We start from the raw sequence: 14,814 nt of genomic DNA, 5'->3' as shown, positions 1-14,814 counted from the left end.
AAATATAAAAACCACAACAAACCCCAGACCCTATGAATAAACAAAAAAAGAAATGAAATTATTAACATAAACTAGTTATGAAATCCTACAAAAAAAAGTAGATTTAAAAACTACAAAATTTAAGGCCTCAAAGGAAATACGTAGAATGACGCTGAGGAAATAACCACCCAGAATCCCCTGGGAAAAAGAAAGGAATGACGCAGATAGAAAGAAAGTTTAGCAACCATATCAATTAATCAAAAAAACCTTTCTGCCCATATAAGGCAAAAAAAATTAAGGCCGACAGATTCACAACCTCCGATCAAACGGAGATAGTTAAAAATTACGATTAAGATGTTGAAGGTGAAAATTGATCCAGATAACTCTGGGCATCCGATGGAGATTCAAAAAAATGAAGGGCTCCGTCAGGCGTACGTATCCTTAGACGTGCTGGGTAAAGCAGCGCTGGTTTTAAATCCATCTTGTAGAGTTCCGACATCACAGATCTGTAACGAACCCGTTGATCCCGAATTGGTTTACTGAAATCCTCCACAAACCGGAAATGAAGATCCAAAAAAAATCAATGAAACCTTTAGATCGAACGAATCGAAACAGTTTCTCCTTGTCTTGAAAGTAATGAAAACGTAAGATGACATGTCAAGGTTTATCTGACTTAGACGAGTATGATGGAACTCTGTGAACACGATCTAATAACAGTGGTTGGTCAGGAAATACAGTAGGAAATGCATCTTTTAAAAGTTGAGAAAAAAAACTTCATTGGGTTGTCAGATTCAGCAGCTTCACGCACACCAATCATTCGAAGATCCTGCCGTCGCATTCTGGATTCTAAGTCAGAGTTTTTAAAGGTCAGAAAGTCAAGTTTCTTCTTCATTATATTGTTTCTTCAATTTTCCCCATCTTGAGTTCATTTTGTTGCGTGGATTTTTGAAGATTAGATATAGCCGACTGATGTTTCATAATAGATGTTTGTATTTTATCGATTGAATCGGCAAATTTCTGGAAATTAATTGAAATTTCCACACGAATCAGCTCCGTAATAGAGGTTGAAATTTCCCTTTGAATTAGATCCGATATAGCTTTCAAAGTCACCGGTGGTTCAGTCGGAGGAAAATCGGTACCTTTCGGTCTAACCGGAGGTTTGTGTCCCTCACATTTTTTCCATTCTTAGACATATCAGACCTTAAAAGCATCCGATTATCAAAGAGCCCAATTTGTTTCAAAGTATTGTAAAAGTCGATGCCTTAATGGTTGGTTAAAATATAGCTGATCATAAGAAGAAAAACTCAGAGGAAATGGAGCGAGTCAAGAACACGACTTCACTCCATGAGCTCTACCGGAAGTCCCCTGCTATGTTATACTTCTCTTTTATTTTTATACTATCCTTGACTTCTCTTGTCAGCCACGGTCGCCCCTTACTCCTCTTAGAATCTTTCTTCTTCTTTGGAATGAACTGATCCTGCACCTTCTGTATTATTCCCAGAAATACCTGCTATTGTTGTTCCACTGTCATCCTTGCTAGGGTATCTTCCCAGTCAACTTTGGCCAGCTCCTCCCTCTTAACTCCATAGTCCCCTTTGTTCAACTGCAATACCGACACTTCCGATTTTCCCTTCTCCCTCTCAAATTGTAGTTTAAAACTTAGCATATTATGGTCACTACCTCCTAATGGCTCCTTTACCTTAAGTTTCCTTATCAAATCTGGCTCATTACACAACACTAAATCCAGAATTGCCTTCTCCCTGGTAGGTTCCAGTACAAGCTGCTCTAAGAATCCACCTCGGAGGCACTCCACAAACTCCCTTTCTTGAGGTCCAGTACCAACCTGATTTTACCAGTCTACCTGCATGTTAAAATCCCCCATAACAGCCGTAGAATTACCTTTGCGACATACCAATTTTAACTCTTGATTCAGCTTGCACCCTATATCCAGGCTACTGTTTGGGGGCCTGTAGGTAACTCCCATTAGGGTCTTTTTGCCCTTACAGTTTCTCAGTTCTACCCATACTGACTCTGCATCTCCTGATTCTATGTCGCCCCTCGCAAGGGACTGAATTTCATTCCTCACCAACAGAGCCACCCCATCCCCTCTGCCCACCTGTCTGTCCTTTCGATAGGACGTATACACTTGAATATTCATTTCCCAGCCCTGGTCCTCTGGCAGCCATGTCTCTGTTATTCCTACAACATCATACTTGCCAATTTCCAACTGAGCCTCAAGCTCATCCACTTTATTTCTTATACTTCATGCATTCATATATAATACTTTTAATCCATTACTCCCCTCACCTTTCACATCGATTCCTATTGCACTTGGCCATACTCTCCAATCCCTTCCTGATCTTTCTGCCCCATTAATTCTGTTGTCTTTCTTAACTTTCCTTATTCTCTCTTTCCCTTTAACTCCATCCTTACATTTCCTCTCCTCCCCCCCCCCCAACTACTTAGTTTAAACACACCCGTGTAGCAGTGGCAAATCTGTCTGCCAGAATGCTGGACCCTGCCTGTTAAGGTGCAACCCATCCCTTTTGTACAATTCATCCTTACCCCAAAACAGATCCCAGTGGTCTAAGAATCTAAATCCCTGCTTCCCGCACCAGCTCCTTAGCCACACATTCAGATCCCCTATCTCCCTGTTCCTGCCCTCACCAGCACGAGGAACTGGAAGCAAACCAGAGATAACCACACTGGAGGTCCTGCTTTTCATCCTTCTTCCGAGTTCTTTGAAGTCACGCTGCAGAATTTCTTTCTTCCTCTTCCCAACGTCATTTGTGCTGACATGCACCACCACTTCTGGCTGTTCACCTTCACCCTTGAGGATGCCCTGCAATCGGTCCATGATGTCCTTGATCCTGGCACCAGGGAGGCAACACACCATCCTTAAATCCTGCCTGTTGCCGCAGAAACCCCTTTCTGTACCTCTCACTATGGAGTCCCCTACTACCACGGCTCTGCCTGATGTCTGTCTCCTCGGCTTTGCTTCAGCGCCACTTTTTGACTCGCAGACCTGTCCGCCTCTCAGACTGGCAGTGTCTTCTGTCCTGACAGCTTCCAAGAGTGTGAACCTGTTTTCAAGAGGTACATCTCCCGGGGTCTCCTGTACTCCAAGCTTCCAACCCTTCCTCATGGTCGCCCCCCTTCTCTCTTCCTGTGTTTTCGGTGCAATGATCACGCTGTGGGTCTTGTCCAGAAAACTCTCGTTTTCCCGGATGAACCTGAGGTCATCCAGTTGCCTCTCCAGTGCCCCAACACGGTCCTTCAAGAGCTGTTCTTATTTGTTCTTATTATAAGAGGGCTTGTTCTAGACCATACCAAAGGAACGAACAGCCAGAACAGAAAACAAGTAGAAAGTAACAGGGACTAAATAAATAAACTCTCAAAGTGAAGGTCAATCACATCTTCTGACTGGGAACATTTCAAACTTTTACAGATAGCAGCGATTCCAGCAATTAGATCAGCATTTCCAACAGCTGCATTTTACATTTCTAGCACTCAGTACTTTTCTTTGCTAATTTCATTCTTTTTTCTAATCCCCACACTGCTCATTACAAACTTAATATGAAACCATCTGCGTACAAGGATTTCCAGATACGTCTTGTACATTTTAGACATTGCAACAGTGAATTAAATGATACAAGGCTAATGAGAAAGGCCAGAATCACTTAAATGAATGATAAAATCTACAGAATATTGGTTAATGTTTTTCATGCACTTTACTCTAGGCCAAGTTTTAATCTTTATATCATTATTGGAATGGAATCTGTGATCTCAGTACTGGATTTGCAGTGCATTTTTACATACTCAGCCACCATTCAGCTAGAAGCATGCTCGTTTTTCTTTATTAAACTGCCGTAAAGATATGTTCAAGTATAAATATATCCTTTGTGGAAAAAACTATAAAAGTAGTTAAAGACAAATTTAAATTGCATACTTTATAACTAAATGGGAAAATGTCCAACAGGAGCCAGAAGCAGTTAACCATAAATTCCATGGAGCTTCGTGGCTTACATAAACGTTTGAAACATTTCAACTTGGTTTTCATTAGAAAATTAAATGTTATGGAAACTATTCCCAATCATTTATGATCTCTATCAGCCTTGCAGTGAAAAGACTTGGTAACAAGTGGACTGGTTTGCAATGTGGAAAATTAGATGCAAGATTACATATTTTAGATCACAGGCCATGGCATACATTATGATCTTATATTGTGGATTATCTGGAAGTAGTTATTTGTAAGATGGTCAAAAGACAAATCTGGCCCAAGTCACATGAAGCTATTGGGCATAACAAATACCTTCATAGCGATAACATCACATCCTAAAAATTCCTTTCTGATTGTGAAATTTTGAAAAAATTATCAAGAGTGACATGCTGTTGACCAGTCACGAAGATAAGCAAAACCACTGATGAAACAGGTGAGGCAAGGATGAGACTGGTAGTTTATTTGATATAAATACATAAACATTAAGAAAGGTACCTTGCAAGGCTGAGTTATGGTTGCAAAATTTTCACATTTATAAACAACTTAGACAACGGAGTACAAAGTTTTCCAACAAGGCAAATGTAGAGAGTGCTTTAACGAGTGCAGACACAAAGTATTACACCAAATGGAATTAAAAAGAAAAGCCCATTCATATTAATGCTAACTTTTAAAGAAAAGTTGTAAATTATAAATTGTGGATTCCCATTAATTGGGACACATCACTTCCAGTACATTTTCACCCAATTAGCTGAATTCTCACGAAAAGAGGTAAAAGGGTATAAATAAAAGACAAATTACCCTTTAACTGAGTAACAAATTATGCAATTAAGATATAGAATGAATTCGAATACACCAATGCTACCACCAGACTATAAAGCTGTGTATTAGTCCCTAATAATTATTGATCCAATGCATGCTGCTGTGTATGGGGTATTCAGGAAGGGGTAGCCCTTTGTCCAGTCCTTTCTGGGGCTGCTCACTCACTGGTACCCAGCGAACATTCAGCTCTCACCTATGACTCCAGTAGCTGTCCACGTGCGACAGCAGAAAGGTGGGCTAAACAAGGTGAGGGTAGCTGGTGGGCCTCATAACCTGGTGAAAGAGAGACATGCCAGTCCTAGCATGTGAAGTCAGCTCCAGCAGACTGAGCAGATGAGATCAACAGTGAGATCCAACAGCCAAGAAGACAGTTCTGTAACGCTTCATGGAAAGTGAAGGGCGTGATAAGGCATGGAAGTAGTCACAGTGACCCCAGTTTGTGACAGCTACTCATATTACTGGATTCAGACTTCTGAGGTTGTAAGAGCGGTACTGTTCCAGTTTTCCACTTTAAAAACTCTCCTGCACGGGTTTCACTGTCATCGTCAGATACGACGGACAATCAACGAGCAGCTGTGTCCTTTTGATTGCCTTTAAATGAACAAAATTAACACAGACATCTGGTGCAGATAATGGACTGCCTCCATACAATGCCTTTGGCAATTTCATCCTCCAAACTTTCATTATTCTAACAATCAAGATGATTGTTGATATCTTCAAATTATTTGTTATTCTTAACTTGCTGAAGTAGTGAAATAGCTTCATTTTCACTCCCGCCCACTTTTGGCATCTCCAAGCCTAAATGCTTGAAATTGCAGCAAGCAAAGCAATTCTAAATTGTCTTACTGCTTATTTCTTGCCAACTATCAGTGAAAAAAAAATCAACTGCTTTTTGAACACAAACACACACAACTGTTGCTTTTTAAAAACTGTTCATTCTTAGCACAAGTTTACATGACTGACGTTAACTAGAAACTGTTTGGCAAAAGTCTCCTGTTCTAATTAAGCAGCATAGTGTCTCAAATAAATGAAGGGAATTCCAGCTATTTTCTTTATTTAGTTTTGTTCTTCAAGAGCTGTTCCAAATAAGCGGCTGCCCTGACTAACCAACAGACTAGTTAACTGGAATCCACTGTACCTTAAATACTGAATCATTTTCATGAAGGAATGGTAAGGTAAAAGTAGTCGAGCAATAAATGAGAGGACTGCAGCACATAAGAGCTTTTATATTTTTTTTTGATGGGAATGGATTGGGGCAAGAGGTATATAGAAACTCCACAGAGCTGCCCTTCAGTTGGAATTAGTGATGACTGGCTGGATATGATCTGTGCAGGAACTAGGTCTGCTGGAACAAATGGTCACTTTCATTCCATTCTGCTTCTCTATAATTTAGCACTCTGTCTTAAAGTGAAATTCTCCTATTACCATTAAAAAAATCTTGTCTTTCTTCTAAAAAATAGGCAAGGCACTATGTGATTAAAAGAGTCACTTTAAAGAAGATTCTAGTAGCCTGATCCCTACCTGCTTTCCATTTGGTTCTTTGGGCATTTATTGAAACTTTATAATCTCACTTCAAAGAGATTGCTTTAAAAGTGATGCTATGCTTCTCTAGCCCAACTATTATGAAACCTTGTTTACATAGCCAAATAAAGGCTGAAGATACCATCCCATTGACAGCTTGCAAAACAAAATAGTAGTCAATAAGAAAAGATTGGGGTGTCTCAGGACTCACGAGCTGGATTCATTTATGTCATTTGCCAATATGGAAAAGTATTTGAAATGATTTTGCAAATGGGCTACTAAAATAATTTGTACCTTGTAAAAAAAACAGCATAATACATCTTAAATATAACCCTGAAGGAAAGCAAAATGAAGAAAATGTCAAATATTGAATGCTGATAAAAGAAACACTTCTGGCCTTGGGATATGGTATGAACTGAAATGATATAATTCCTTCTTAAATAAAATGTTTTTCCCCCAATTTGATTAACTGCCTACTACTATTGATGTGTAAAATAATAAAGGAGAGCCAGCATGGCTTTGTGCAGGGCAGATCATGTCTTACCAACTTGACTGGAGTTTTGTAACAAGGTGACGAGAGAGGTTGATGAAGGTTAAGCAGTGGATGTTGTCAGTATGGATTTTAGAAAAGCATTTGACAAAGTCCCTCAAGGGGAGCTAATCCAGAAGATTGGGATGCATGAGGTCTGCAGCAAATTGAGTATTTGGATTCAGGAACTAGCTTGCATGTAAAAGACAGAGGGCAGTGGTTGAAGTGAACTGGAGGTCAGTTTCACAGGGATCTGTGCTGGGACCTCTGCTGTTTGTGATGTATATAAATGCCCTGGATGAAAATGTAGATGGGTGGGTTAGTAAGAATGTCTCTGTTCTAGCCCTCAGCAGACTCATGGTCCATCCAGAGCTTCTGGTTGGGGAAGATTCTGAATGTTTTTGTGGGGACATACTCATTTACAACTGCTTGTATAAAGTCCGTGACAACCGTGGCGTATTCATTCAGATCCACTGGTAAGCCCTTGAACACAGCCCAGCCGACCAACTCAAAGCAATCCCATAGCTACTGCTCTGTCCCCCACGACCACCTCTTTGCTGTCCTCATCTCTGAAGCCTTACTCTTTAGCCTCTGCCTGAATTAAGTGGGCAGCCAAATGATCAGATTCCTGAAATGCAGTCTAGGCATGGAATGGTAGGCATTCCCTATCGTAGTATAGCAGTGGTCAAGTGTTGGGACCGCTGGTGCTATAGGTTAAGGGTATTTGGGCAGAGATTTCTTAAAACAAGCCTGTTTGAAGTCTCCAACTACGATTTGAAATGTGCCAGAGTAAACAGCTCCTTGTTTGGTGTCGACAGCATGTAGTATCTCAAGTGCCTGACTACAGTCAGCAAATTGTGGTGCGTCAACTGCAACCAGGGTCACGGAAGAGAACTCTCTTGGTAAATAGAATAGCAGGTACTTGATTGTTTTGTTTCAGGTCGGGAGAACACAAGTACGGCAAAACCTCCACATCGGAGCACCACAGAGTGTTTATCATGAAACGCACAACCCCCCCCCCCCCCACCTTTTGCCTTTTCTGAAACAGATTTCTGGTCCACCCAGTGTTTTGAGAAGTCTTATCTTTGAGGGTCTTATCTTCAAATCTGGCTTGCTCGGAGTAAACCTTGGCTCAGTAAAACACAGAACATAACAATTCCTCATTTCCCTCCGATACAATAATCAGGTCCTCAATCTTGTTCTCCAGCAAATGCACCTTTGCTAACAAGGTTCTGGGTAGAGGAGGTCTCATTCTTCTGTTTTTCAGCCTGGCTTGGGAGTTCACCACCTGCCACGCTTCTGGCCATGACAATGAACCACCTTCTGCTTAAAAGTGAAGAGTTTTCTGCCATTACCCTAGTAACGGTGTACATTTCACCTGAGTCCAACAGGCTCAGGAGGAGCTGAGCATCGTGATCAGCAGTCACAAAACAGCTCATCCTGATGTCTTCCCTATCATTGCAGGAGATTTCACCCAGGCCACCTTGAAGAAGTCTCCAAACAACTACCATCAACGTTTCACCTGTGGAACCAGAGGAGCCAACACACTTGACCACCATCAAGGAAACCTACCTTGCTATCCCATGCCCATACTTTAGCCAGTCTGATCACATGGCTGTACTTCTACTCCCAACATACAGGCAAAGAGTAAAGACTGCAGCACCAGTGGTCCAAGAAATTATGGTCAAGGGAGGTGGAGGAGGGCTCACAGGACTGCTCTGAGTCAGTGGTCTGGACAATATTCAGGAACTTACCTTTGAATCAGAATGAATCCACCACAGTTGTCACCAACTTCATCAAGACCCGTGTGGCTGAGTGTGTGCCTTCGAGAACATACCGGACATACCCAAACCAAAAGCCGAGGACGAACAGTAAGATTCGTAGTCTGCGAGGACTAGATCTATGGCATTCAAGATCGGTGGTTCAGAACTATTCAAGTCCAGGTACAACCCACGGAAAGCTATTTTAAGGGTGAGAAAACAATTCCAATTGAAGTTAAGAGTTGGAATCAGATGCACATCAGATCTGGCCAGGGTTTACAGGCTATTACTTCCTACAAGGCAAAACCCAACATCGTGAATGTCTGTGATGCTTCACTCCCAGATGAGTTCAACATTTTTTATGCTAGCTTTGAAAGAGAGAATAAAACTGCACTTGTGTGAATCCCTGCAGCATCTGGTGACTCCATGATCTCAGTCTTGGAGGCTGATGTCAGACCTTTCAACAGGGTGAACCGCCACCAGTCGTTAGGTCCAGATGGTGTACCTGCTAGGGCACTGAAAACTTGTGCTAACCAACAGGCAGAACTGTTCAAGGGATCATCTTCCATCTCTCACAGCTGCAGTCAGAGGTTCCCTCCTATTTCAAAAGGATGACAATCATAGCAGTGCCCAAGGGTAGAGTGATCTGCCTCAATGACCACCACCCAATTGCACTCACATCTACTATGAAGTGCTTTGAAAGGTTGGCAATGGCCAGAATCAACTTCTGCCTAAGTAAGGACCTGGACTGCTACAATTTGCCTATCACCACAATAGGTCTACAGCAGATATAATCTCACTGGTTCTCCACTTGATGGTGGACCACCTAGACAATAGCAATACCTATGTCAGGCTGCTATTTATTGATTACAGCTAAGCATTCAACACAAACAAACCACCAGTTCTAATCATCAAGCTCCAAAATCTGGGCCTTCTGTAACTGGATCCTTGACTTCTTCACCAGAAGATCAGCACCTCAACGATGCATGCTTAGCCCACTCCACTCCTCTACTCTCTCCACACACACGGTTCGAACACCATCTATAAATTTGCTGCTGATAAATTTGTTGGCAGAATTTGAAATGGTAACAAGGAGGTATACAAGAGCGAGATAGATCAGCTGGCTGAGCATTGTCGCAACAAGAGCCTTGCACTCAATGTCAGTAAGACCAAGGAAATGATTGTGTACTTCAGGAAGGGCAAGACAAGGGAACACGCACCAGTCCTCATTGAGGGATCAAAAGTGAAAAGGGTGAGCAGTTTCAAGTTCCTGGGCATCAACAGCTCTGAAGATCTATCGTGGGCACTATTACAAATAAGACACAACAGTGGCTATATTCCATTGGGAGTTTGAGGAGACTTGGTATGTCACCAAAGACTCTTGCAAATTTCTACATTCTGACTGGTTGCATCACTGTCTGGTATGGAGGGGCCACTGCACAGGATCAGAAAAAGCTGCAGAAAGTTGTAAATGCAGCCAGCTCCATCATGGGCAATAACCACCCCAGCATCAAGGACATTTTCAAAACCTGATGTCTCAAGAAGGCGGAATCCATCATTAAGGACCCCCATCACCAGGGACATGCCTTCTTCTTCATGCTACCATCAAGGTGGTGGTACAGGATTCTGTAGACACACTCAATGTTTCAGGAACAGCTTCTTCTCCTCCACCATATTTTTGCTTTCTTTTTGCACTAAATTTTTAATAAATATTTTTATTGCAATTTACAGTTTTAAAAAAATTACTATTGCACTGTACTGTTGCTGCAAAACAACAAATTTCATGACATGTACCAGTTATATTAAATGCTGAGTCTGACTGTTTGAGGAACACCTTCTTCCACTCCAGCATCTGATTTCTGAATGGACAATGAACTGAAGAACTCTACCTCATCATATTTGCTCTCTAGCATTACTTAAGTTTATTTTCATATATATTTGATATTTTTATAATTTGTTATATCTTGTGTATTACACTGTACTGCTTCTGCATATCATCAAATTTTATGACATGTATCAATGATAATAAACCTGATTGAGTTCTTCAGAAGAGTTTTCAACCTGAAATGTTGACCATTTCTCTTCCCACTCATGTTGCTGACTTGCTAAATGCTTCCAGAACTTTCTAATTTAGATTTCCAATATTAGCCTTTTTTTTTGGTTGGAAGGAGACGGAAGTAACAAATTCTACAACTATTGATAGAACTATCAGACTGAGTTGCTTTGTCATCCAGGAAAGTGAAGACCTTCTTTCAAATAACTTGGATTTCAGAGTTACAAACCAGCCACAGCTCTGTTGGAAGCCGGCCAGCATTAAGTAAATTGAGGTTCAAACTTCATTGTAGGAAGTGCAATGAAATGATAGACCAAAGCCTGCTGGCCCTCCAAAGTAGACATCAAAATGTCATGCCAAATTGGAAAAGGAATTTATTTCTCCTTGCCTCAGTATCAACATTCCACATGAAAGCCAAGGATGAAATTAGCTGATGTACCAGAGCTCTACTAGCTTTATTCAAAGCACATCACTAAACAGAGGTGAAGATATCTTCATCACTAGCTCAGTTTCCAGGAATTCTCCATGTAATTGCAACATGGAAGTGACCTTTACCACAATGGTTTGTGAAGGGTTAAAGGAAACACCACCATTTGGAGAGGGGCCTTAAAAAAAATCAATGCCTGTGAGCCAAGAGTAAAATATTTTAAAAATTGAACCTACACCAAAAAGCATACAACATGATAATGCGCATGTATTTATTTACACTATAAAGCTCATGCTGGCTCTGAAATATAATCTAATTGGTCTGATATTTCCCCAAAGATTTGCAAATGTTTCTAATTCACTCTAAATTCATTTATAAAATGATGCATTATTTTAAGCTGTTTTACAAATGCTTTAAAAACATTATTTGATAATTCATCTTCTAACATTTATGGAATATTGCTTTATACAAACTCCCACATTCCATTCACGAACTTAATATACTACACTACCTCTAAGTACAATGAAACCTCGAAAGGTTATGAAAGATAATATTTGAATGTAACACACACAAAAAATGCTGGTGAATGCAGCAGGCCAGGCAGCATCTTTTGTGTGCGTTGCTTGAAATTCCAACATTTGCAGATTTCCTCATGTTTGCGTTTTTAATATTTGAATGTTATAGTTTTCTTCCTTGGAGAATAAACTCTGATATTCAGATTTTGTAATTTGACACTTAATACTACAATTACAGGAGGATAGTTTTGTATATTGTCACATTCCAAACCATCTTTTTGTAATCACAGTAAAGATACACTGACTCTTGTATCTAAATTTGACTAAATAAATGAATGGGGTGCTTGAACTACAAAGAGATTTTGTTAAGTAAGAAAATAATTGTTTCAAATGAGAACCACCTAAAAAAGAAAAATATAAAATAAAAGATTTGGCTGGCTTTTAGCAGGTCAGGCAGCGTCTATGGAAAGGAATAAACAGTCGACATATTGGTCCAAGATGTCGATTGTTTGTTCCTTTCCGTAGATGCTGCCGGACCTGCTGAGTTCCTCCAGTATCTTGTAATTTTGTATTTTTCCAACATCCTGCAGAATATCTTGTTTATAGCTGGCTTTTCAAACTTTCGGGAGTTTAAAAATAACTACAATGATGAAAGAAACAATTGTACATTTTAATTTGATTAGTATATGCTGAGAACATTTAACAGTGTGATTAGCACAAAAATTTCTATTTTCAAGATACCTTTAAAATATTTCTTCAAGTAGGCATATTTTATTTATTAAGGTTGCAACTCAAGAGTGCTGTTTCTCATGTTTTAAATTACTTTTGTTGAGAACAGTTCTAATAAAACTTGTATGATCCAAATACTGGGAAATAAAAAAAACATGTATCTGCAAAGAAATGCTTTGATTTAACCAGACACCTCTCTTAGAATGAAACTTCATATCAGCTAGAGTTTAGAAGTATATTTAACAAATCTTTGTTGCTGGAAGCTAACACTCGAGAGTCTACTGTCTGTAACAGCAAAGAATGTACCTCAATGCAAAAGGTTACCAGACACTGTATAAGATTTCTACATTTTTGCTTGGACTGATTTTTAGCCAAGACTGAGTACCATTCCCCGAGAGAATTTTTCACTGGAAGAACCTGATATGTTAAGCTTGCATTTCATAATTATGTGCTGTAATTATGAAGCTGCAAAGGGAGAACTAAAGCCATATTATTCCATCACTTTATTTATGGTCTATATCAAACAGAGGAAAAAGAAATGCAACATACAGAAGCCTGTGCCTCACTACTTTCGGGGAGAACATAATGTCATGATATCCTTTCATGTAAAATACACTGTGTTCACAGATAGTTTGTAACACCACTATCAAAGGATAACAGATGAAATACAGTTGGGGCCTCATTAATGCTGGACTATGAAACCATGATGACCTCAAGAGATCAAGAACCTTCAATGCTGAAATGTTGTATGTGTCATCAGCACTAAGGAAAGTCATGAACACAGAATAGTGATGCCAGACAAGAACACCATTTGTACCCTTGGGCTTCAACATGTGAGGAATAGTACTGTCGATAGAGAAAGTAATTATAAAAATAGATTTTGTTTTTAGAATAAAGAACAGAGGATTCAAAAATAAAACAAAATTTTAAATCTGCTTGGGATTGTTTGAATTTTACGAAAACTGAATGAACAGAGTCTGTTGTCTGCAAAATGAAGGGTGTGATATTACGTAAAATGAACTCCTGTATGTAGTTGAGGATTAAATTCTAACCTGAATGAGTGCACTTATGATGGGTTTTGGCTTTGCCTGATGTATTAGGACAGGAAGAGGCATTTGAAAAATCTAAACAAAATCAGAGCCAACAATCATCAAAAAAATTGCACTTACATCTAAGTCAGACCCCATTCTAACTCGGCTGGTCAACACCGTGCAAGGAACTGCTGTGAGGAAGGTAAGGCGGCAAGCAATCACGTCTCTCGTCTAGAGGTGCAAGTTAATAGTAATAGGGAAAATATACTGTCATGAAATTTTCTGCCCTATTTTATTGCACCGGGTGCTTTGTAAAATGGTAGTATTTAAGATGGGTACCCAAAGGGAAAACATTTTTTGTAACTTCTTACTGTGTTACACAGTGCAACATATGATTCATTAATGAGGTTATCCCAAATTTGTCCAGTCCACAAAGCTGCACTGTAGAGTGAGGCCAACTGGTATAAATTATTTTTTTTATTCCCAGATGATCAGTTGTGCCAGAGAGGAAATGCTTCTTGCCAAAAATCATAGGATTAAAAAATTGGGAAAGATAAGTCGATTAAAATCCAAAAGACTAAAACGTAAAACAATTTATCAGATATGTTGAAATGTATATATCAGGTCTCCATAAGATTAGAGATGATTTCAATACAGGCAGAAATTATATGAACAAGAAAAATTGCACCTTATATGCCCTCTGGAATTACTAGTAAAGCACTTAAAGTTCAGAACTGAATGCTTTCAACTAATAAACCTATGCTGCCCTCCAGTGTCTATTTTACACAATTCACTTCTAAGAATTTCAAATAAGTATTTATTTTTTTTAAAACTTGATTTTTACTCTTCTTAAAGACAACAAATCCTGGGTACATGGGACAAGATTTAAGATCTTTGTAAAGAGGCTAATGCCAGAAAAGGCACTTCAGAAGAGACAAATGTTGTCACGGGGTTCACACAGCACAAGATTCAGGCCCTTAGCTCTCCAAGTCTGTGCCAACCATCAAGTACCTACCTACACCTGAAACAACATTCACACAATTAAGAACAAACAGGAACAGCTGTATTATATTTAAGAACAAAATTACACAAAGTGCTGGAGGAACTCTGCAGGCCAGTCAGCATCTATGGAAAAGAGTACAGTCACACGCTCCTCCAGCATTTTGCGTAATTTTGTTGGATTTCCAGCATCTGTAGATTTTCTCTTAAGAACAAAATTACTTGGCTCTTTCCTAATTGAAGGGCAAGAGCCAATCGTGTAGCATACAAAAATCTGAATGAGTTGAACCTTAAATTTAGAATTAAATCTTACAGAAACCAAATCCAAGTAGTTCAAATATTCAGTGGAGGCACCTAGTGTATTCTATGTTGTCACTATACTTTAAATAAATTATTCTATGAATATTTAAAATACCAAGTTATTGGAGGACCGAGATAATAGCAAGTTCCAG

The 14,814-nt window shown here is 39.6% G+C and overlaps 1 protein-coding gene across 2 annotated transcripts in view; it reads right to left on the bottom strand.

Annotated features, from left to right (window-relative positions):
* The window catches only part of wdr33 (WD repeat domain 33), a 158,762-nt gene that overhangs the window by 74,936 nt on the left and 69,012 nt on the right, over positions 1–14,814 (bottom strand). Inside the window, exon 8 of one of the 2 annotated variants that reach the window (XM_063046181.1) lies at positions 4,123–5,389. The exons of the other annotated variant lie outside the window; for it this stretch is intronic. Coding sequence (XP_062902251.1) covers positions 5,361–5,389 — 29 coding nt within the window. The 3' untranslated portion in view covers positions 4,123–5,360. Of the gene's footprint in view, positions 1–4,122; positions 5,390–14,814 lie in introns of those variants that run through there. 2 annotated transcript variants of the gene reach the window in all.

This window comes from Mobula hypostoma, chromosome 4 (genome assembly GCF_963921235.1).
Source record: "Mobula hypostoma chromosome 4, sMobHyp1.1, whole genome shotgun sequence".
NCBI classification, from domain to species: domain Eukaryota; kingdom Metazoa; phylum Chordata; class Chondrichthyes; order Myliobatiformes; family Myliobatidae; genus Mobula; species Mobula hypostoma.
Note: the sequence above shows the minus strand (reverse complement) of the source record. Positions and strands in the feature narration are given on the sequence as shown.